The 21,798-nt window shown below is 39.0% G+C and overlaps 1 protein-coding gene across 3 annotated transcripts in view; it reads left to right on the top strand.

The window, feature by feature from the left end:
* The window catches only part of LOC137608178 (astrotactin-2-like), a 230,328-nt gene that overhangs the window by 138,094 nt on the left and 70,436 nt on the right, over positions 1–21,798 (top strand). For all 3 annotated transcript variants that reach the window (XM_068334322.1, XM_068334321.1, XM_068334320.1), the window contains 3 exons: positions 3,128–3,278; positions 16,884–17,050; positions 18,745–18,933. In XM_068334322.1, the coding sequence (XP_068190423.1) occupies positions 3,128–3,278; positions 16,884–17,050; positions 18,745–18,933 (507 nt within the window). The remainder of the gene's footprint in view (positions 1–3,127; positions 3,279–16,883; positions 17,051–18,744; positions 18,934–21,798) is intronic.

The raw sequence follows: 21,798 nt of genomic DNA, 5'->3' as shown, positions 1-21,798 counted from the left end.
AGGTTTCCTGTGGTTTCAAAAACATCTGTTGGATGATGTGCATGTGATTTTGTACACACACCCATTTTAGGAAGAACTTAATGAAACCGTTATTTTTCATTAAGTTTTTCATTTTCTACAGCTAATGTGATCAGGGAGACAGGCAGGAGAGTACTCGGTGTGTCATCTGGAAGGAAAGTAGATAAGGAGACTTGGTGGTGGAATGAGGAGGTACTGCAGTGTATACAGAGAAAGAGGTTAGCTAAGAGGAAGTGGGACACAGAGGACTGAGGACAGTAGACAGGAGTACAGGGAGATGCATCGTAAGGTGAAGGAAGAGGTAGCAAAGGCCACACAAGAAGCTTATGATGACTTGTATACTAGGTTAGACAGTAAGGAGGGAGAGACTGATCTATACAGGTTGGCAAGACAGAGAGACAGAGATGAGAAGGTTGTACAGCAGGTTAGGGTGATTAAGAGTAGGGATGGAAGTCTATTGACAGGTGCCAGTAGTGTGATGGGAAGATGGAAAAAGTACTTTGAAGAGTTGATGAATGAGGAAAATGAGAGAGAACAAAGACTAGAAGAGGTGACTGCTGTGGACCAGGAAGTAGCAAAGATTAGTCAGGATGAAGTGAGGAGGGCATTGAAGAGGATGAAGAGTGGAAAGGCAGTCGGCCCTGATGATATACCTGTAGAGGTTTGGAAGTGTCTAGGAGAGGTGGCAGTAGAGTTTCTGACTGGGTTGTTCAACAGGATCTTAGACAGTGAGAAGATGCCTGAGGAATGGAGGAGAAGTGTGCTGGTGCCCATTTTTAAGATGTGCAGAGTTGTGGCAACTACAGAGGAATAAAGCTGATGAGCCATACAATGAAGTTATGGTAGAGAGTAGTGGAAGCTAGACTAAGGGCAGAAGTGAGCATTTGTGAGCAGCAGTATGGTTTCATGCTAAAAAAAGAGTACTACAGATGCAGTATTTGCTTTTAGGATGTTGATAGAGAAGCACAGAGAAAGTCAGACGGAGCTGCATTGTGTTTTTGTAGATCTGGAGAAAGCTTATGACAGGGTGCCCAGAGAGGAACTACGGTGTTGTATGAGGAAGTCTGGAGTGGCAGAGAAGTATGTTAGAGCAGTGCAGGACATGTATGGGGACTATAGGAAGTGGTGAGGTGTGCTGTAGGTGTGACAGAGGAGTTCAAGGTGGAGTTGGGACTGCATCAGGGATCAGCTCTGAGCCCCTTCTTGTTCGCTATGGTGATAAACAGACTGACAGACGAGGTTAGACAGGAATCCCCATGAACTATGATGTTTGCAGATGACATTATGAAGTGCGATGAGAGCAGGGAACAGGTGGAGGAGAAGCTAGAGAGGTGGAGGTTTGTCCTAGAAGGAGAGGAATGAAGGTTAGCCGCAATAAGACATTTGTGAGTACATGTGTACATGTCTGTGAATGAGAGGGACTCAAGTGGAAGAGTGAGGTTACAGTGAGAAGAGATCAAGAAGGTGGAGCATTTTAAGTACTTAGGGTCAACAGTCCAGAGCAACGGAGAATGTGGAAAAGAGGTGAAGAAGTGTGTACAGGCAGGATGGAACGGGTGGAGAAAAGTGTCAGGTGTGATGTGTGACAGCAGAGTTTCGGCTAAAATGAAAGGAAAGGTGTACAAAACTGTGGTGAGACCAGCGATGTTGTTTTGGTCTAGAGACAGTGTCACTGAGGAAAAGACAGGAGACAGAGCTGGAGGTAGCACAGATGAAGATGCTGAGGTTCTCTCTGGGAGTGACCAGGAAGGATAGGATCAGGAATGAGTACATCAGAGGGACAGCACATGTTAGAGGTTTTGGAGATAAAGTCAGAGAGGCCAGACTGAGATGGTTTGGACATGTCCAGAGGAGAGGTAGTGAATATATTGGTAGAAGGATGCTGAGTTTTGAACTACCAGGCAGGAGGCCTAGAGGAAGACCAAAGTGGAGTTTTATGGATGTAGTGGAAGAGGACATGAAGGTAGTTGGTGTGAGAGAGGAGGATGCAGAAGACAGGGTTAGATGGAGGCAACTGATTCGCTGTGGCGACCCCTGAAGGGAGAAGCCAAAAGGAAAAGAAGAAACAAGAAGATTTTTCATGTGCATAATATCATTAATTTCAATGCCCCATTATTTTGACTATGGAGTAAATAGCTTTTAAAACTAATAATTTATCCTCTTATCACTCTCAGATGTAATTTCTCTTTGGTGCTAATTAGCATATGTTGCATGCTATTCTAAGATGGTGAACTTGATAAACATTACTTGCTAAGAGAACTCACTCAGATACGAGGAGCAGATGTAAACTCAGGTGAAGCCTCTTGTTGTGAGGTAACACAGTCAAAAAATAAAACTCAATTGATTACATTAATTTAGATTCTAATACAGAAATACAGAATTAATTTTATTCTGCATGCACTTTATCTTTTATTGTACCTCTTTATCTTTGAGTGTTCATTTATTTGCCTGTGATTTTTTTAAAATTTGTTCATCTGCCAGCTCAGTTTGACCTGGATGCCTTAGAGAGGTGCTAATTGCCTGGGCTCTCCCTCCACACACTCTGATATGTCCAAATTAATGCCAATGATCCGAATGGTCTTAGACCTGACCACCCCACCCCCGCCCCAAACCTGCAAAAAAGTCCCTTTTCCATGAAATCCTCCAATGACACTTTTTATAACAATTATTAAACCAAATCTGTAGCTTGCTCTGGCGCAAAGCCCATCTGCGTCTGCTTGAAGGTTCTATTGGATTTGGGTTATTAACGTTTGCAACTGCACAGAAGGTATCTGAAACAAGTAGATTAAAGCTGTAAAAAGACAAATATCTTCCTACATTCTTTAACAGTTCTCTCCTTATTTTTGCCAATAAGGGAACTTGCATAAAATTGTGATGATAAAAAAGCCTATGTTGCCACGTTGCAAATGGTCATTAGTTGCTGGTTGAAGGGTGCACACTGGGTAATAGCATGGACACCATCTTAACTGCACAAAGAGCAGCGAGGCCATGAGGCACTACTTTCTTTCTTGCTTGTACATTTGCTATTCGTTATTTCCACTCCACACCTAGGCCACTGTGTTTGTTTCTGTCTTCTCACCAGCCGTCTTCTCTTATCTCTTTCACGCAGGGAAGAGGCCATGATGTCCACTTACTTTGAGACAGTCGAGGACCTGCTTGCATCTTTTGGGCCCGTCCGCGACTGCTCCAAAGATAATGGAGGCTGCAAGAAGAACTTCAAGTGTGTGTCTGACAGACAGTTGGAATCATCTGGTTGCATGGTGAGTGTAACTTTTATACCCTGAATTCACTTTCTTTAGCAAAAAAACAATTCAAATTTTATGTGTTTAAGTTTTGATTGTGCATAGGTACAGTGTACAGTGTACATCTGTGATATATTAGTTAATGCTATGTGCGTGTTTCACTGATGGCGACACACTAATACTGTAGGCCTCAAGAATTTTGTACTACAGATGCATGCTGTCTGCATATAATGACATTCCATGCTGTTACATTTTATGCATGTCAGTCATCTACCTGCACCCTTAAATTCCCTTAGATTTTCTGGGGCATTGGAAAACTGAGGAGTGACAAATAATAAAAATTACTTGAAATCAGTCAAGACGTTTTTCAAATAAAAAGAATAAAACTGTGCTGCTCGGCTGTTTTTGCACGGCTTTGTAGCTAAAAGACTGATGGACTTTTGAAGTGATGCATGATATATATTTTAAAGTGTCCTCATTTACATAATCTCCTTCTTTAAATGGTTCTTTCACAGGATAATGCCACTCATTAAACGTGTACGCCATCTGCTTTATTGCATGGCTTTTGCGATTTTTTCCCCCCAAACAATATGTAATATATTATGTGCTGCTTAAAGCCATAATTAGTGTGCTTTGTGGTTACTGTATGCTCTTTATTGATGCTCTGGGCTCTAAAGTTACAAACAGGTGTGGCTTACACTGTTGTTGCTTTCACTTTACATACAAGACTGTCTCCTGGTTAAAGTATAGATTAACAAGCTGTAATTGCTTCATTTGGTCTTTGAAATAGCTCAACAACTTAACATCAGTTAAGTTCGGGTGTTTTACACTGTATGAGCTAAAAGAGCAGTTCTAGCAACAGCAAAAAAAATAAATCAATGAGTTTGTAATACCTTGTTTTGTCAGTTTCAATACTACAATGACAGGAACAAAATAGTGTACTGTAAGTCCCTGCTTGATTAAAAAACCTTTTTTCATCTCCCATTGTAAACTGCAGTGTAAAAGAGGTTTTCTATGACATGTTTACTAGTGTGGGGTGACTGGAAACTTCCAGTGCCAGGGCTTTTGACAGCATTGGGCGGACCTGGCTTGTAAAGTAATTAAATTGATGAGCCATTTTAATTGCTGGAGGATGGTTTATTGAGTCATTTAGAGTTTGGACGGGGCTATAAATCGACTTATCTTGTTATTTATGTTGACGAAAGACAAACACTGATATGGCAGTTTTCTTATTCTTCCTTTTGCTTATCTCTCTGGAAAGAAAAAAAGAATTGCTTGTACACTAATGAAAATCTCTCTGTGGCAGATTCATGAAAAACTCTGATGATAAACAACAAACACTGTTCCATACACGGTCGTGACAGCGTATTGTATACTGCGATTGATAGACAACACAATAATCTTTACACATATAGCGTTTTTGTAACAGTCAGTCTTTGAAATCCTTTTATAGTCGAGATGAAGTTATTGTACCATATACAATTCATTCCACATATTTGCCATCAGCTGTGTTACCACCATTTGTCATAAGCACAATTTTCAACCTTGGTGTATTTAGTACCTCCTGGGTGTTTGTGTACATATAATAGTGTGTGTTTATATATATATATATATATATACATATATATATATATATATATATATATATATATATATATATATATATATATATATATATATATATATATATATATGTGTATATGTATATGTATGAATAGATGATTTTTTTATATCATGCATGCTGCATTGTCGCCTGTTCCCTCTTAGTACTATAAAGCTTCTAATTAATATGTGTATTTCATATACCTCACAGGTTTTTAAAGGCTTTAAATACATTTTTGTACAAATAATTATTTTTGTTAAAAATTATTGTTTTATGTAAATTAAATTTGATTTCTGGTTGAATTTTGTGACAATTTCTTTCATTCATATTGACAGTATGTGTAACTTTTACTTATGTGTAACTCATTTAGTTGTATATTAACATTTATTAAATGAAGTTCTTTCACAGGGAACTTTGCTGTATTAATGTAAACAGACAACATAATATCTCATGGCACTGTTAATAATATAAATTAGCTCCATTATAGCTCTAAAATATTGAACTGTGACACCTGTAATAGTGGCTCCAACCATATCTAATGTATTCTCACAGCAATTACAGCATTTAACTCATACATAGGGTTAGAGAAAAGTAAGCAAAGCCATATAAACATTCTCAGACAAGAATCCCTATCAGATGGAAACTACCAGACAATGGAGAAATGTGTATGAAATATTAATGAGTGTATAATAAGCCCCTGCATTGTGGATCTCACAAGCCCCTGGACGTACAGCTATTATATTGACAGTTTTCACATGAGAACATTTTTTTTTCTGCCCACTGCTGATGGGATCATATCAGAGAACTCCCAGCAATAAATTATGACCTTGCATAACGAACAGAAAGGACAGAGGAGTTTAAAGAAAAACGCTCTTGTTAGTCAAAACGTCTTTGTCCTCTGGACCCCAAGAGTATCAGAGAGCAGGGATTTAACTTCAACTCATAGTTTCCAGGAAGTATGAAATATTATGGAAAACTATTCAGAAGAGTCTCATCCTCTGTGCGCAGATTATTAAGACACAAACAAAGAGCTTGACAAATCCTCCTAGTCTCCAAAGATTAACTCAGAGGACCAAAGACACAGTCGTATTATTTTCCTTTCTGACTCTTTTTTGGGTTGGTGTTATTTTAACCACCCTCGTCGAAGTGGGCGCTCCATTATCACAGTGAGTCCCTCGAAACTGTCTGCAGTTGAAATGTATTTCCAGAGAATTAAATTCTAGTCAAAGCTGAAGTTTTTGGAGACATTCCTTATTTCATGATTCCCTGCGCTTCCTGTCCGCTGCTTCGGAGAGGCTGACAGGTGGTTTATTCTTGGGGCTTGCTAACCTCAGTTTATAACAACAGATGTTGTGAGAGAATTTTCGCAATTTTCAACAGGTAATGTTTTTTGTGCCAGCAACTTCCTATTTCATCAGTCGGCTCATCAAACACCGGTGGCTCGTGTTTCGCGTTACAGTAACAATGTACGGGATAAAGCCGTGTGTTACTTTCCTGTTTACATCTCAGCGCTACCGTTTCCATGGTCTCACATACTTTTCGGTCTGCGTCAGGTGATCTCAATCTCTGGTGTTATTGTTTACTGAACGGATTGGTCATCTGGCTAACGCGGATGAATGTTTCTCTTGTTTTAATATTTCAGACTTGTGCATCATTTTTTCCCATTTTGCATACACTGCCAGATGGATTTGGTTGAAATCTGAATGATCTGGATATTTTGGAGAGGATCACAAATTCATATTTTCTAGTTGTCAAGATCTGTTGAACATGAAGCCTGATTGAAGGCATTAATTAATGATTATTGATAATACTTGTTAATCATTAATGCCAAAGAAGGGTAAATGTAGTTGCTATTTAGACAATGATTAATAGTTATGATGAATATTAATCATTAATTAATATTTAATGAATTCAAATATTTATCATATACTACAATTAAAATTAACAATAAATATTGGGCACTGCCATGCAAACGATGAATAAATAACCAAATGCAATCAATCTCAATCACATGTGAAGTTTGAGTGTGTGTGTGTGTGTGTGTGTGTGTGTGTGTGTGTGTGTGTGTGTGTAGGTGTGTGTGTGTCTGTTTGTCTATCTGTAAGTGATTGAAGAAGGACAAAATTAAGAAGAAAAAGCAGATTCTGTCTCATTTGTGAATTAACTGGTGTTTTTATAACGTTGACAACTGCCCATTATTAATGCTGCACAGCTCAACAATAATCCAACATTACATCTACTGTACTCTGCCCAGACATGAAGCCTCTTACTTTTCGGGAGTCGGTGGTGAGAGGATTCTTTTGACTCGATTCTTTAATGACGTGTGTTGTGTTTATATCAATTATGCATAATTTTCCCTTATGGATTTTTATGAAACCTGGTGGAAAATTTGGCAATTTGCCAAAAATGGAAAGGGTGAAAAGACCCCCTCTTACAACACTAGAACCCGTAGGGCAGTCATTTTGGATTAGGGTGTAATTTCAAACTTAATTAAAAGGTACTTTTGGGCATTTGAATAGTTATGTGCTCATTGAGTGTCATTTTGTATTTAAATTTACGTTAATATTTGGTTATATATTAAATGACATATGACTATAACAACCTTAATTTCTACCCCATTAACATTTAATGCTAAGTTGTTTGATTATGTATCAATACTGAAGAGAGTGATTAAAACTAACAAAAACATGCATCATAAATTTATGAGATGACTCTTCAGGAACATGCTATATTTTACGCAGGCAGTAATCAGTGTTTCCCTCATCGGCGTTGATTACGGTGATAAATCACACCCCTCCCCCCCATGTGGACTGACAGAGCCTCCAGATGTCATCCTGTGGGACGACAGCCCACTCTCCCTCAAGAGCTGCCCAGAGTTTCTGACAAGATTGTGGATCATGTTCACCCACAAAGTTTTAACGGGTTTGGGGTCAGGGGTCATTTCTGGTCAGTTCAGGACCTCTGAACTGCCGTCGTCCTAGCTGTGGTTTGTTACTGACATCATTTTAAAAAGGTGTGCCAACTTAACAAGGGAGGGTCATTTGTGAATTGCCAGATAATGGGTCAAATGGGTCAAAATATTTATTGATATGTGTCGAGATTCCTTGAATTTAGCCATTAACAGAAAACAATAGTGCTAATGGTTACTTTAAGCCTGACGACAGATGGAAATACAGTACCACATGAGACAAGTAATCCTTAATGTAAACTGGAAGTCCTGCTGAGATCATGATCTTTAAAGCAAACCTAAAAAAGCACTGATAAACGCGGTGAGGTTGTTTGAGTGGCGGCACCTGAAAGCATGGGATGTTCAAACTGTGGCAGAAATTTATCTTCCTTTTTCTTGTTCAAAGAACATTTTTGGTTGTCATTCATTCACAGATCCCTCTTCCTAAAAAGACCCTTTATTACAGACTCTTAAGAACTGATATTTAGGGACATTTGATTTATGTTTGTGCAGGAGATAAGCAGAACTTCACTATTTGAGCTGCAGTGGAGTGGTGATGTGGAATGAATAGTGAAGTACCGTTGAACCTGTGGTCACTCTTCTGTGTCATCCACTGTGTGGTAGTGGGTATTACCGATGCACTAGGTGAACTCACCCGGAGTGCAAATCCCTGTAAACACTGATTGGCTGAGTGTAACCCTTTGCTCATGTGAGGAGAGACGCAGAGATTCCAACCGTCCATCTGTCTGTGTTACGTTTTGTTTCAAAAGCAGAACTTATATCACTTTCTTTCCTTTTTTTTTTTTTTTTAAACAAGAGTAACTCACAGCAACACACCAAAGTACTGAAGTGGTGGTTTCTGCTATTAAGGAGCTTTATATTTTTGTTTCCATGGTTACAAATTGACTGAAGCTCATTCTGCTCGTTGGTTTCATTACCTGAGTGTGACTCAAACCCTGTTCATATTTTTCATGTTTTCTATCCAGTGTGTACGAGAGAGATGTCAGTTGACATTTAGAGAATTTCAAACATTTCTTTCTTTATTCTGTAAAATATGCCGATGCTGAGGGACCCTGAATGTTGCCTGCTTGTAACAGTTGAAGTACAGCACTTGCAGCACACTCTGGCTTCTTTTAGAAATATCATTGCCATGAAGAAAAAAATGTTGTTTTTCTTTATGGCATGTTGTTGTATCCAGCCACAGTGTGTGTCTTCATAATGGAGGTACTAAGAGGATGAGCAGATGGAAAGATATTTGTAGTGTATCTTTCATCGTTTGATGTCCTCTTTGTGACACCCCTGGTGAAGTTATACAGAAACACTGTTGGCAGATGCATTTTTCAACTTCAATCACCATCCTCAAGTAAAATAGGTCGATTTTGGAGCTACTGTTTTCTTCAATTGAATGTTAAGGTTTGAAATTTCACAGTGTCGGAGAGTCTCAGGGAGTCTTTCAAAAGTCAAGCATTAAAAGATGAGTCGTCAGCGTGGAGCCGGATTTACGCTTAGTTGCCTCTGTTTTGCATAAATAATAAACAAAGGGAAGGGAGTGGGCAACGTTATCTAACCCCAGCCCTAATCCCTGTCCTCACCATCCCAAGACTCTTCCTGTTCAGCTGCACAGCACAGCACAGCTCAGTCGAATTCATTACCATTGGATTGCAGTGCTTTATCGTTTAAAGCAAATTGTAATAATTCTTTCATCCTGGTTGGTTGGATACCCAATCAAGTATATCATTTAGTCTACTGCACAGATTCAGCATCGCTGCAGTCAAGGTTCTTTTTCCATAATTACAATCTTTGTGTAATATTTTATATATTCAGTGAATTAAATATTTTCTATTTTAATGTTCGCACTCACTGAATATCCAACACAGCATGCATGAGTACAGCATTACCATCCGTCAGTAACTGAAGCGCGTCTTGTTTAAGGGAACACTTGCTCTCATAGTGGTATTTTACTTCTGCCAAGGAGGGTTATATTTTTTGTAGGTTTGCCAGCAGGATTACACTTTACAACAGATTTCCCTGAAAGCAGGTGGGAGTTTGGGTCCTGTCCCAGAATAGATTGCATTAGATTTTGGTGATATTGATAAGGATAAAGCATAGGATCTAAGATTTGACTTTTTATTTTAGCGTTGCAACATATGTTTTTTTTGTCGTATCCTCTATAATTTCTCAGACAATAATTAATTTCCCAGGATGAAAAATACCTTGTACATATATTTGGAGGTGGATATCAGTAAGTAGCTGTTTTCCTGTGGATCCAAATGTGAAAATCCGATGGATTTATGGTTCAAAAAACATCATTTGCATTGAAATGTCCTCTCCCTCATTGTAATTTAATAAAATGAGGAAGTTGTTTTTTTAATGAAATACGGATAATGTCTGCCATTATCTGTGACAACAATGAGATATGAGCAGGAGGATAAAACGTTTATTGCTCTTGATGTTATTTTTGACGGGCAGATTATTTTTCTCTGCTCATCCGATGCTCAAAGGCTCCACACAACTAAAACTGAATGTGTGTTCAGTGACTCTCAATAATTTCTATAGTAGTTTCCTTATATAAACAAAACAAACACATCTATCAAGAGACGCTATGATCTTCATCATCTGATACGCTGAAGACGGCGGCTCTCTCATGCCTGTGGCGATCAAAGGAGTCCGAGTCACACAACTGATCTGTCTTTGGATCTTATAGCCATGCAATGTATGTACTGTATGTATAGAAAGATGGTAAAGAAATGCATTGCTTTCACTTGCATGGAAAAGAAAGCATTACCTTAAACCATCACAGTCGCCAACATAGGCATGTATGAAAAATAAAGCTCCATAGCAACCACACATTTATTATTAAAAAAAAGAGGCCAGGTCTTGTTTGTTTTTTTCTGGTTATTTTCTACTGAGGATATCCATTGTTTATAAATGGCATGACAAATATTTTTCTGGGGTCCACATAAAAATCCACTTTTAAATCAACAACATAAAGGCAGTAATATGAATGAATATGAACAAATAATTCAATTAGGAAAAACCACATCAGTCTCAATGGGATGTGACCTAACAATAACAATAGTTAGTAGGAAAATATTTAACAATACATTAGCATTTAAAGTAGTGGAATGTTACTTCACTGTATCCACCAATGATCAAGAACTGAAGGCGACATCAAAGAACTGATCAATCTTGAGCTCTAGTGATTGGCTGATTGATAGTTCCCTCTGTCCTCTCAGTTTTGGAGTTTAGTTTGGTTTTTTTTTGTTTGAGGTGACACAACTGCATCAATGGAGATGTTTTAAGAATACCGGCAGCTATCTCTCAAGTCACAGAATGATATTCTTTGAGCAAATTATCACATTGTCAGCTAAAAAGTCTTCAATATATATTTCAAAAGATACTTTTACCTAATAGAGAAAATGTGACCTTGTCAGATGGGTGATTTCTGCCTGTGTTCATATTTGGTGAAAACAGAGCTGCTGCAGTTTTAGTCATTCTGTGAACTTTGTGCACCGGGAAGGTTTTAAAATATGTTTTTACTTTTACTCTCACAGAAACTAGTCAACTGAGGCCCTCTGTAACCAGATGCATCTGTTCAAACAGGAAGAAGTGTTGCATTCTTCCCTGTGGCAGGAGGGCTGACATATTCTTCTTGTGATATCATAATGTTATGACAGCATGTTGATCTAATTCATCAATGTAAATAGTTGGGCTAAATCACAGACTCATAACCAAAAAGCACAACATAATTCTTAAATAGCCAAGTTAACTCCATAGCTGGGCGAGAACAGTGAAACAGTATGTGAAGTTTAAATTCACATTCACAAAAGGAGATCTCTTTCTTCTCAGCTGGGACTTTTGCACAATTCCCCCCCCCCCTTTGCAGCCGTAAGACTGTCGTGTCTACTTTAACTTGTTTAAGCAGTAGCAGAACTGCAGGGCAGGAATCTATGGCACATCTCAAACTGATTATCAAACATACAGCGCTTTTAGAAATTAGATTTTTTGATGTGACTGTTTTAAATATTATTTTCTCTTTGTTTGCCTTCCTCTCATTTTTCCCCTGGTTATCCATATTTTAATGACTTAACAGATTCTCACTAGTCTTTCCTGGAAGCAGTCTTGCTCTGCTGTTAATTCCAAAGGTCACAGTAGGAAAATATGTAAAGTCTTGATCGCTGACTGTTCCACCTTTTATTGGTCCCTCTTCTTTCTTTGACAAGTGTAATGCACAACATCTGGCATCTTATTTTTGACAAGATCATTAAGAGACCGAGTACTCAATAGATTATGCTCATTTCCTGATTGAAACTGAGAACACTAATGTCTAATTAGGAAAATGGATCACAGCCTTTCTCAATGTCTTAACTTTAATATTCAGGCTTGATGTATTCAGAGGGTGTAATGTGCAAGAAGAAGAACGTGGTGCTTTCATGCATATTTATGTTTTACTTTTGTCTTTGATTTCTTCAGACCTGCTTATGTTGTATTTTTAATCTCCCACTTACACAGAGGAATGAGATACCATCACTCTGGTGCTTAATGATGTCATAAAGTTGTCTTTGTAATTGCCCCCAGAGAATACACAAATTGTCCACCCTTCATGTTTTATCATACAGTCATATCTAAACTCAGGAATATAGCAGATGTATGGTTGTAAAAGCAAGAGGATATAATATGTAAACATTCCATCCAATTAAATCTAATACTTTAGTCTATTTATTGTATTCAATTAAATTTAAAAAGCCCAAACACAGCCCATGTCTGTTTCATTTTAGTTAACGATAAGAAATGATTCATTAGCAAAAATTTAATAGTGTTTTTCAATATAGTGACTGCAACACTGTCACTAAAGGTATTTATGTGTTTCTTGAACAAATGTTGGACAGCAAGGCTAAAGCAGAACACCAACTTTTCTTTCAGTCAGGCTTTATGCAGCATTTGTAAATGGCTCTGCATACAAAAACTCTTCCCAACAGCAGAGCAAAGAAAAGCTTTTTCTTTCTGTATTTAAGAATTACAGAAAAGCATGTGAGGGAGGGGTTGGCTTCACAGAGATGTGCTACTCAAGGTCTTGCAGTTGTGCTTTTTCGTAGTCGACAATAAAGGTCCTGCTATCTGGATGTAGCCAGAAACGATGGCTGGTGGATGAATAACTGCTCCATCCCATCCCTGGGTGCAAGAATGTCACTAGTGGGTCAGAAGCGCACACTTCACAGTATTTTTCCACGAAATCTCTCTGTTCTCTATGTGCTGCTATTGCAGATTCCTGACAGAAACACCAACTGAAGGCATTTATATGAAATGCAAATTGTCCCCCTCCACAGCCTCTGTGTCTTTGGAGAGTTGTCCTAGCAGAAAGAGCAAGTAGCTAGTGGGCTGCAATAAAGGTGAACCTTAAGTCCTTTAATTCTGCATGAAAATTTTGAATTACAGACACCTATTCCCACAGCTCTGCCTCTGTGTGATGAATCGCCCCAAGTTATACTAATGAGGAAGTAAGCATTACATTGGTACAATATAATGAGTCTGATACCGATTCCTTTTGAACGCTTCAACAAATGGAATCTTAGAGTCTAGACCAGCGGTGTGAACACAACATAAAAGTTTTTGAACCAATTATATGATATGAAAACATGTGCTTGTGATTATGAGAACAATGAGTGAGAACTTTCATTACTGAGAAAAATAAACCCCTTTAGTTGGTTGAGTCGGTATTGATGGCCAATTGTACCGATAGTTCCAACAGGTGTTACGAAACTTTTGCCGAATGACCTATTAAAACAGAGTGAGCATACTTTCACTCTAGTAAGCATTTTGTAAGCTGTTTAGTAAGCTTTTTAGAATGACATTGTGTTTAATTGAAAAAAAAAACAACCCATGAAGTGAAAGCTGGAGCCTGATGATACATACACACACGCACGCACGCACGCACGCACACACACACACACACACACACACATATAAATATATATATATATATATTAGTACCGAATAATGAGTCGCAGTTGTCAGTTTTGTGATTTTTATTCGATGTAGTAACACTTTGTAAAATATGCTTAATATGGAAAAACATGCTTAAACAACCTAAAATAATTTGCATTTTCGTTTTCAAAATGGCTACTAATGGTGGTAGAGGAGAATGGACAGCATGTTTTATTCCATAGACTGAATAAAAAAAAAAAAGTCATGTAAAGAGGTTGAAATGTGTCCCTGCTGTAATGAAGGAAGTGAGGCAGAGAGGTGGCTGATAATAAAAAGAAATGGTCTAGCAAATAAGTCTCATTCTAAACTCATTCAAAGTTTGCCACAACATTGGAGACATAAGCACCCAAAACCTAAGCAAGAGAAACCTTCTGTCCCCACATAAAGTAAAGGCTTTAGAAATAACTATCTTTAATTTATTTGATAAGTAATGCCCCCATAGCTGCAAGACTGTGACGGCTTCATCACAGTGTAAACAAGTGAGGCAGGTGGCTTCATGTTTATTTTAATTTTGTTTTTTTGTGCAGCAACATTTGATATTATCTCAAGGTATTTTCCAAAAGGAACAAGTCTAGACTGACTCTATTCCAGAGAGACCCAACAATCCCTTCCACGAGAAAGTACTTGGCAAGAGTGGCGAGAAAAAAAGGATTTTTCTCTGAAACCTTGAGCAGATCTGAAGTAAAGGTGGGCGGCCCTCTGCTTCTAAGGTTGGGTTGAAAATGAAAGAAAAAGTTGGGGCGGGGGCTTGGGATTTGGAGGTTGGCCAGTTCAAGTTCAGCATGAGCGTGGACTGGTAGCTGGAGAGGTGCCCTTGAGCAAGGCACAAAACTCTAACTGCTCCCAGGGCGCTGCCACGTGGCTGCCCATCATTCCACTGTCTCTCTTCACATTTATACTTCTATCCTTTCTGTGTGTGTGTGTGTGTGTGTGTGTGTGTGTGTGTGTGTGTGTGTGTGTGTGTGTGTGTGTGTGTGTGTGTGTGTGTGTGTGTGTGTGTGTGTGTGTGCGTGCATGTGTCTGTACACAGTATTGTAACTTTCTCTTTCTCCGCCTATGGCCTCACTGATAAGGTGGATCTGCTATAATCTTTGTCTCCATCCTCTCTTTGACTCTCAGTTCACCCCGTTTTATTCCTGACTTTATATCTCTCTTAATTTCCCCACCCTGGATTGCACAACCTTTATTAAAACCCACCAAATGAGGCTTTAAATTGCTTTTGTGACCATAGGTTTATTACAAAGGAAAATCTTAATTTGTTTACTGCTGATCCCAGGGACCCAGGAAAAGATGCACTGACATTCAGGTTAGTTGAGCTCTATTGGTGGAGGGGGATTTTAATGCTGTCCAGTCCGTACTATCAAAACAGGCAGGACAACAATATCAGTTTTCACCCAGTTGTCTTTACGTTTTTTACATTTCAAGTTAGTCTGGGCCTAATGAAATGGTTATTAGTGTGATTGGATGTCAAACGACAAAGCCTACATTTGTTAGGATGCATTATGAATCAGGTTTATACTAGAAAACCATCCATTAGTCAATGATCTTACAGTAAAATGCTCTGGATATAATATATATTACAAATATTAATGCTCAGCAAATACAAAGTCATCAGCAAATGAGGTGATTATTTTTCCTTTTTGTTTACTACAGTGATAAATAACTGGGAGATCAACAAACTGTATCTGTCTAGGATGCGGAGGAAATTCATACGGTTATATCACTCACATAGAAAATGCTAAATAACAGCATGGAACTTTGAAAAACCCGTAGTATCTACTTGATCCTATAGCAAACGTACACATATACAGACATCTTTAATGCATTTGACAGTGGAGCATCATGGGAGTGGCCACCGGCAGAAGTCGCTTTAAACCAATGCAACCGTTACATCACTGCTCACATAGAAGGAATTACAGCTTGGAGAAAAGTGATGAATTAGCAGTTCAAATCAACACATTTCCAGCATGTGGCTGATGCCTGAGTGTGTTAATTAATTGATGGTTTCCATCACCAGCAGGCAAAGCCTATTATACATTCTAAGGGGAGAACGTTTCCATAATGACATGCGATGTACAATGCTGTGTGTGTGTGTGTGTTTGTGTGTGTGTGTGTGTGTGTGTGTGTGTGTGTGTGTGTGTGTGTGTGTGTGTCATTCAGTAGGATACAGTAGTTAAGCAGTATTTACAGCAGTATTTTTACTTGATAGTGGAATGAAGATGAACTTACCACTGTCTTAAATATTCATTTTACCTTTTTGCGAAGACAGCAAATTCCTGTTTACCTTTATTGTGGTCATGTGTGTCATTATGTTTGTCATTGGTAGTTTGGGTTAAGACACAGACTGAGTTTAGAGGGTTGGATTTATTTTGTAATCATTGCTTATTTATGACTAAGATGGAAACTGCAGACCAAATCACAATCGCATTACATCACAACATGTCAATTGGTCACAAGGTGAGGTCAATTATTTTCAGTGAGTTCAGTCTTGTTATAAGTCCATTTGGTGTTGCTGTATTCATCCCAGAGAAACTATGATTTCTAAAGAGAAAGACTCCATAAAGTTGTGGTTTTTGAGTTGGGTAATGTGGCATTAATGGAGCCCTTGTCTGCCTTCACCTTCCTGTTCAGTGTGAGTGTGATTTGTTTGGTGAGGAGAAAACTAAAACACTTTTAAACATCGGTGTTTCTCTCTGATAGAAGCTCTTGGTTCATACCAGTAACCCAAAAGTCAAAGTCATTTCAAGGTTCTGAGTGTGGAATTGATATTCCTGCTCCCTTTTGACTGAATGAGGACCTCCACATTTTCTGTAACCTTTAAAGATGATAACGGCCCTCCTTCAGTCCTCTCTCTTTTGAGTCTTTCTTGGCTTTTTAAAAATCTCACCTCCCACTTCTCCTCTCTCATCTTTTCCATATTACTGTCTTTGAGTCCTCAGAACTGACTTATCCTGATTAAAATGCACATGCTGACCTCTGCACCCGACTCTCTTCTTTTCTCTCCCTAATTTATGCCTTCCGCCTCACCCTCCCTCTACATCTCTCTCCAACCACCTCCCCTTCTTTCTCCATCTGTCTTTTCTTGCAGTGTCCTGAGGGGCTGAGGCCAATGAAGGATGGCTCAGGTTGCTATGACTACTCCAGGGGCATTGACTGCACGGATGGCTTCAATGGAGGCTGTGAACAGCTGTGTCTCCAGCAGCTCGTGCCCCTTGAAGATGACCCTGGTTCAAGCAACGTGCTCATGTTTTGCGGGTGAGAATAACTAACATTGAAAATATGAAAGGTGTCTGGAGGCTGAAAATGGTGTTACTGTGTGAAATAAGCTGTGTGATCTTCAATGAAGGAATTCTTCAGAAGATAAATACTGATATAATGGAATTAGAAATGTAAGCTGAAAATTAACCAGAGAAAGACTTGCACAAGATTAAACAAAGGTTGACAAGGACTTTATTTTGTAATTTGTGTGTATAAGATGTAATTGAAGTAAATAACTTCTATATCATACCAGCATATGGTGGCTGCCCAGTTGGTGTGCTGAGAAGCTTGAATTTTTCACAGCAGGTATTCAGAGGGTGAAGGTTCAGAGGTAATTCCGAACCTTGAAGCATACTTAGTTTCCTTCCAGTATATTAATGCCATGCATTTAGTCAACGAATGCGGTTTTTTTTGTTTATGTTTCCCACATATATTCCACTATGCTGGTACATTACATATAAACTGGAGGGTTTTTAAAAAAAACTTCTTTATAAAACAAATTGTGTCACACGAGGTTTCATTTGGAAAAAAGAGACATTGCCAATTTCAAACAAGGTTGGAATGTCAAATTCCACTATGACTTGAACCTCATTTACTATTTACAAATCATCGATTGATTTTGGCTCTTGCTGTGTATTGCCTTCTGGATTCACTTTATTCCGAGGGCCACAGTAAAATGTTTTCTTTCAATGCATTATTTATATTTATTATCTTAAGTTGTTAAGCAAGAAAAGGAGCCCAAAGCAGACCAGAAAAGGACAGTTTTGTAATTTGACTGCATAAATGATGAGGCACAAGCTGACTTGGTGTGGTTAGTAAGACCAAAGAAAAGTAGATAAGAACCTGGAGTTGAATATGGATGGGATCGGAACAGGATCTGGTTCAGTTTTAATCAGTCTGGTGTGTGGGTGCAAATATGCAACGACTAGCTGCTTGTTAAAGCCGGACTAGGTTTATATTAATACGCTATATGCAGATTTCCACAGATGGCTTTGTTCTGTGGTTGAGCAAACAGTTGGTGGAGAGAGAAAAGCATTTGCTTTTCCTTCATGCCACACTGCTTCACCAGGTCCGTTGCATTTTGGGAGCAGTGTTACCAACACAAGCGCAAGTCAAGCTTCCCACGGAAGACATCTGCAAGAGCCCCAACCTCAGCGCCGGCCAACAGCATTAGACACTCAGCCTTATCTGTAAGGGGGGGATGCTAGAGATAAATGCAGGAGATTGGATACTTGTGCATGATTGCACAGTCGACTGAATGTTGCACAGCTCGCGTGTCCAGAAATTCTGCAGTGACAACCACAAGTGAAAAGCTCAGCTAACACAAAAGTAATTTCCCTGAAAGCTCGGCAATAACAGGCAGAATGCTTGAAAGGATGAAGTTTGCTTTAATACTTTGATGCCGCTGAGATGCACGTATCATGATTACTTATGCTTATATTTAGATGAATGAGTAATGTCCATAGATTGATGATACATATTCTATAAATTGACTTTCAATAGTTATTTTTAGATTCAAATTTGTTCACTGTCATTCATCCAGATTTCTCCAGTTTTGAATAAGACAGCTCTAATTCATCGCCTAACGCTGATGGCAGCTTTTACTCACATCTATCTTTTTTTCCAGTGTAAAAGTAGTCAGAAACAGGGGAAATCACACGTTATGCCGACATATTTTCCTTTTTCTTCAGGTGTGTGCAGGAGTACAAACTGGCAGGGGACGGACGCTCCTGCCTCCTGCAGTCAGACAATTGTGAGGGACCGAAATGCTCACGACAGGATATCCACTTCAATGACACCCTGTTTGGTGAGATGCTGCATGGATACAGCAACAAAACCCAGCAAGTCAACTTGGGACAGATATTCCAAATGACCTTCCGGTAACTTTTTTGCAAGCACACGTATTTACACTCATACAGCTGCATGCTTATTGAAGTAACTGTATGGAAAAATGTATATTTTGTTGTTATAAAAAACTGAGAAATATAGTGTTTATTCATAAACAATGTGTTTAACCATTATTTTATTCATATTTTGAGGCACTTTTGAGAACAAGCAGTTGTAATATTTTTTTCATTCAGTGGGTATGATCAATCCACATCAGCACAAATTGATTTTTTCCAGTAGCAGGGACATCTGTGTCCTTGAACACAAATGGTCTCATTTAGAAACTGTCTCATCTCATAACCTTCCATCTTTTCCCTTTCCTTGTGTCTTTTTGTCTCTTCTTTGAGAAGAAAAGATCATGTCATCACCATCCACCAGTGTAGATGACACCAGCAATCTTCCTTTGAGACGCAATTTCACTTCTTCTACATTTATCTGTGTTTCCGGGAATCACAGCTGCCTTTTTTCTCAGTTTTAGTTTTTAAGAGTGAGACTTGAGATTCCAGCAGAGCAGCTCGGAGAACCAGAAGCCGAGGGTTTGTCTGGGGTTTTCAGATATGTGTGTGTGTGTGTGCATGGTTGGGGAGGATGAGTCAGAGGATGAGTGGGGATTGAGAGTTATCCCATGGCAGGCCTCCCTCAACTGCCTGCTTTCTGAAAACCTGGCTTACTCAGATAAGTCACATGTTGACTGTGGTGGCATGCGCCTGTAATCACAGCCAGACGATTAGAGTGTATCTAGGCGCAAATACAGCGCATGCAGAAAAACTCACTCATCCTATTTCTTCCGTTCTCTGTGTTGGTCAATCATTTACTCATACACACACACATACACGCGCACACGCACACACATACACACGCACACAGCACAGATATTGACACTTTCTCTCGTGACCATGAAATGCTTTTTGTCTGTGCAGCCTTGTGGGTCATGATAGATGTGCTTGGCTAAACACAGCCACACGATCTGGTTGCTGTATGTTGTCAGGGCGAGGCCTGTGAAACTAAAAATAATACTTCACATGACTATGGTTATGAAAATGAATTTCTACAGCAAACCTGGCATACCGGATAAAGTGTTCACAGAAAGAGCAATCACATGAACTGAGGTCTTTGCAAAAATTCAAATTAATGATTAGAATGTGATGGATTTTTAAAAAAAATTGTTTTGATATAACTATATACTATAGAGATGTTTTTTCCACAGTGCTTTACTATGATTGTTACTTGAACCAACTTTCTTATTCATACCCAGAAACCCAGAAAAATGGTAATGCAATGTATTTGCTCTTTCAATTCACCGGAAAGCTGCTTGTCTGAAGGCTTCTCACATGAAAGTTCCATAATTCAGGGACTATACAGTAATTTTCCATAATTTCTCGAAATAGTCATTTATTGTTAATGTGGAAAATGTGAAAAAAATGCCTGGAAGGAAAGGCAATATTTGGGATGGAGCGCACTCATTTACAATTATGTACGATTATGTCTTCAACTATTTTCAACAAGAAATGACTGAGAGTTAATATTGAAATGGCCTATAAACAGTCTATCCATCCATCCATCCATCCATCCATCCATCCATCCATCCATCCATCCACCCATCTATCCATCCATCCATCCATCCGTCTGCTGATGTTCTTGTAGACGAAACAATCAAAATTGTCTCATCTTCATCCGCTTGCGGGTCACGGGTCTGCTGGAGCCTATCCCAGCTGGCTAAGGATGAGAGACAGGGTACACCCCGGAAAAGACGCAGCTCATTGGAGGGCCACACGAAAGACAAAGAAGCACACAGGCTGACACTCACACCTAGGAACAATTTGGAATGAACAATTCACCTGAGCTGCATGTATTTGGAGGTGGGAGGAAACCGGATAACCCGGAAAGAAACCACATAGACACGGGGAGAAACTCCGCAGAGAAATGACTTGAAGCTGGAACCTTCTTGCTGTGAAGCAACAGCGCTACCCACTGCACCCACCCCGTCTCAACTGTGCTTTCCTTTAAGTAAAATTTTACTTGGATCTAAAATGGACACAGATACAAAGGTATTTTTTCATGCAGACAAGGGGAAATTTTAATTGCTTAGCAGAGCATCCAGCACCAGTCAGTAAGGGTTACAGTAATGTATGTAGAAAGGGGTTGCTAATTTGAATCACCTAAGAAATTACGATCCATAAAATCTACCTATCTGCAAAGAACTCCAATTTAAAACACCCAATACTGCACAGTTTGAAGATTCTGAAACCACAGGAAGCAGACAGTCTTGATCCATTAGCCCTGAGGCAGTATTGAGCACAGTGAGCCTTCTTCCTCTACAATCCACCTCTACACACTGGGCTACATCACACTATGACCAGTAAAGGGATTTGCTCTCAAGCTATGGCTCCAACGGGATTGAGCACCAGACAAATCTAAAATAGTCAACTAAACATGCTGGCACCCCAGAGGCCTACGAGGTAAGCAATGAACAATCTGACTGTCTTGGGGTCAAAGACTAAAAAACCCATAGGAAGCTTGTAAAAAGACAATTTTTTTCAATTAATTTAATTAATAAATTATTAATTAGTTTACTTCACAGGGAGAATACAAAGAAACTCTTCTTTGTCATTGAACTTTCCATGCACATAATCATTCATGTATTTCTGTAAATGTGCCAGATACAACCCAAGGGTTTATTTTTTTTGTCTGTACTCCCCAGACAGCTGTCACAGTGTCACCCTAAAAAGTATTGTAAAATCATGATTACAATATCCATCCACCCAACCATCCATCTTCTTGTAGACAAGTCTATTGCTGTCGTCATGCCCGCAGCTGCTGTCCAATTTTTGGGTCACCGGTCTGCTGGAGCCTATCCC

This window comes from Antennarius striatus, chromosome 15 (assembly GCF_040054535.1).
Source record: "Antennarius striatus isolate MH-2024 chromosome 15, ASM4005453v1, whole genome shotgun sequence".
Taxonomy (NCBI): Eukaryota; Metazoa; Chordata; class Actinopteri; order Lophiiformes; family Antennariidae; genus Antennarius; species Antennarius striatus.
Note: the sequence above shows the minus strand (reverse complement) of the source record. Positions and strands in the feature narration are given on the sequence as shown.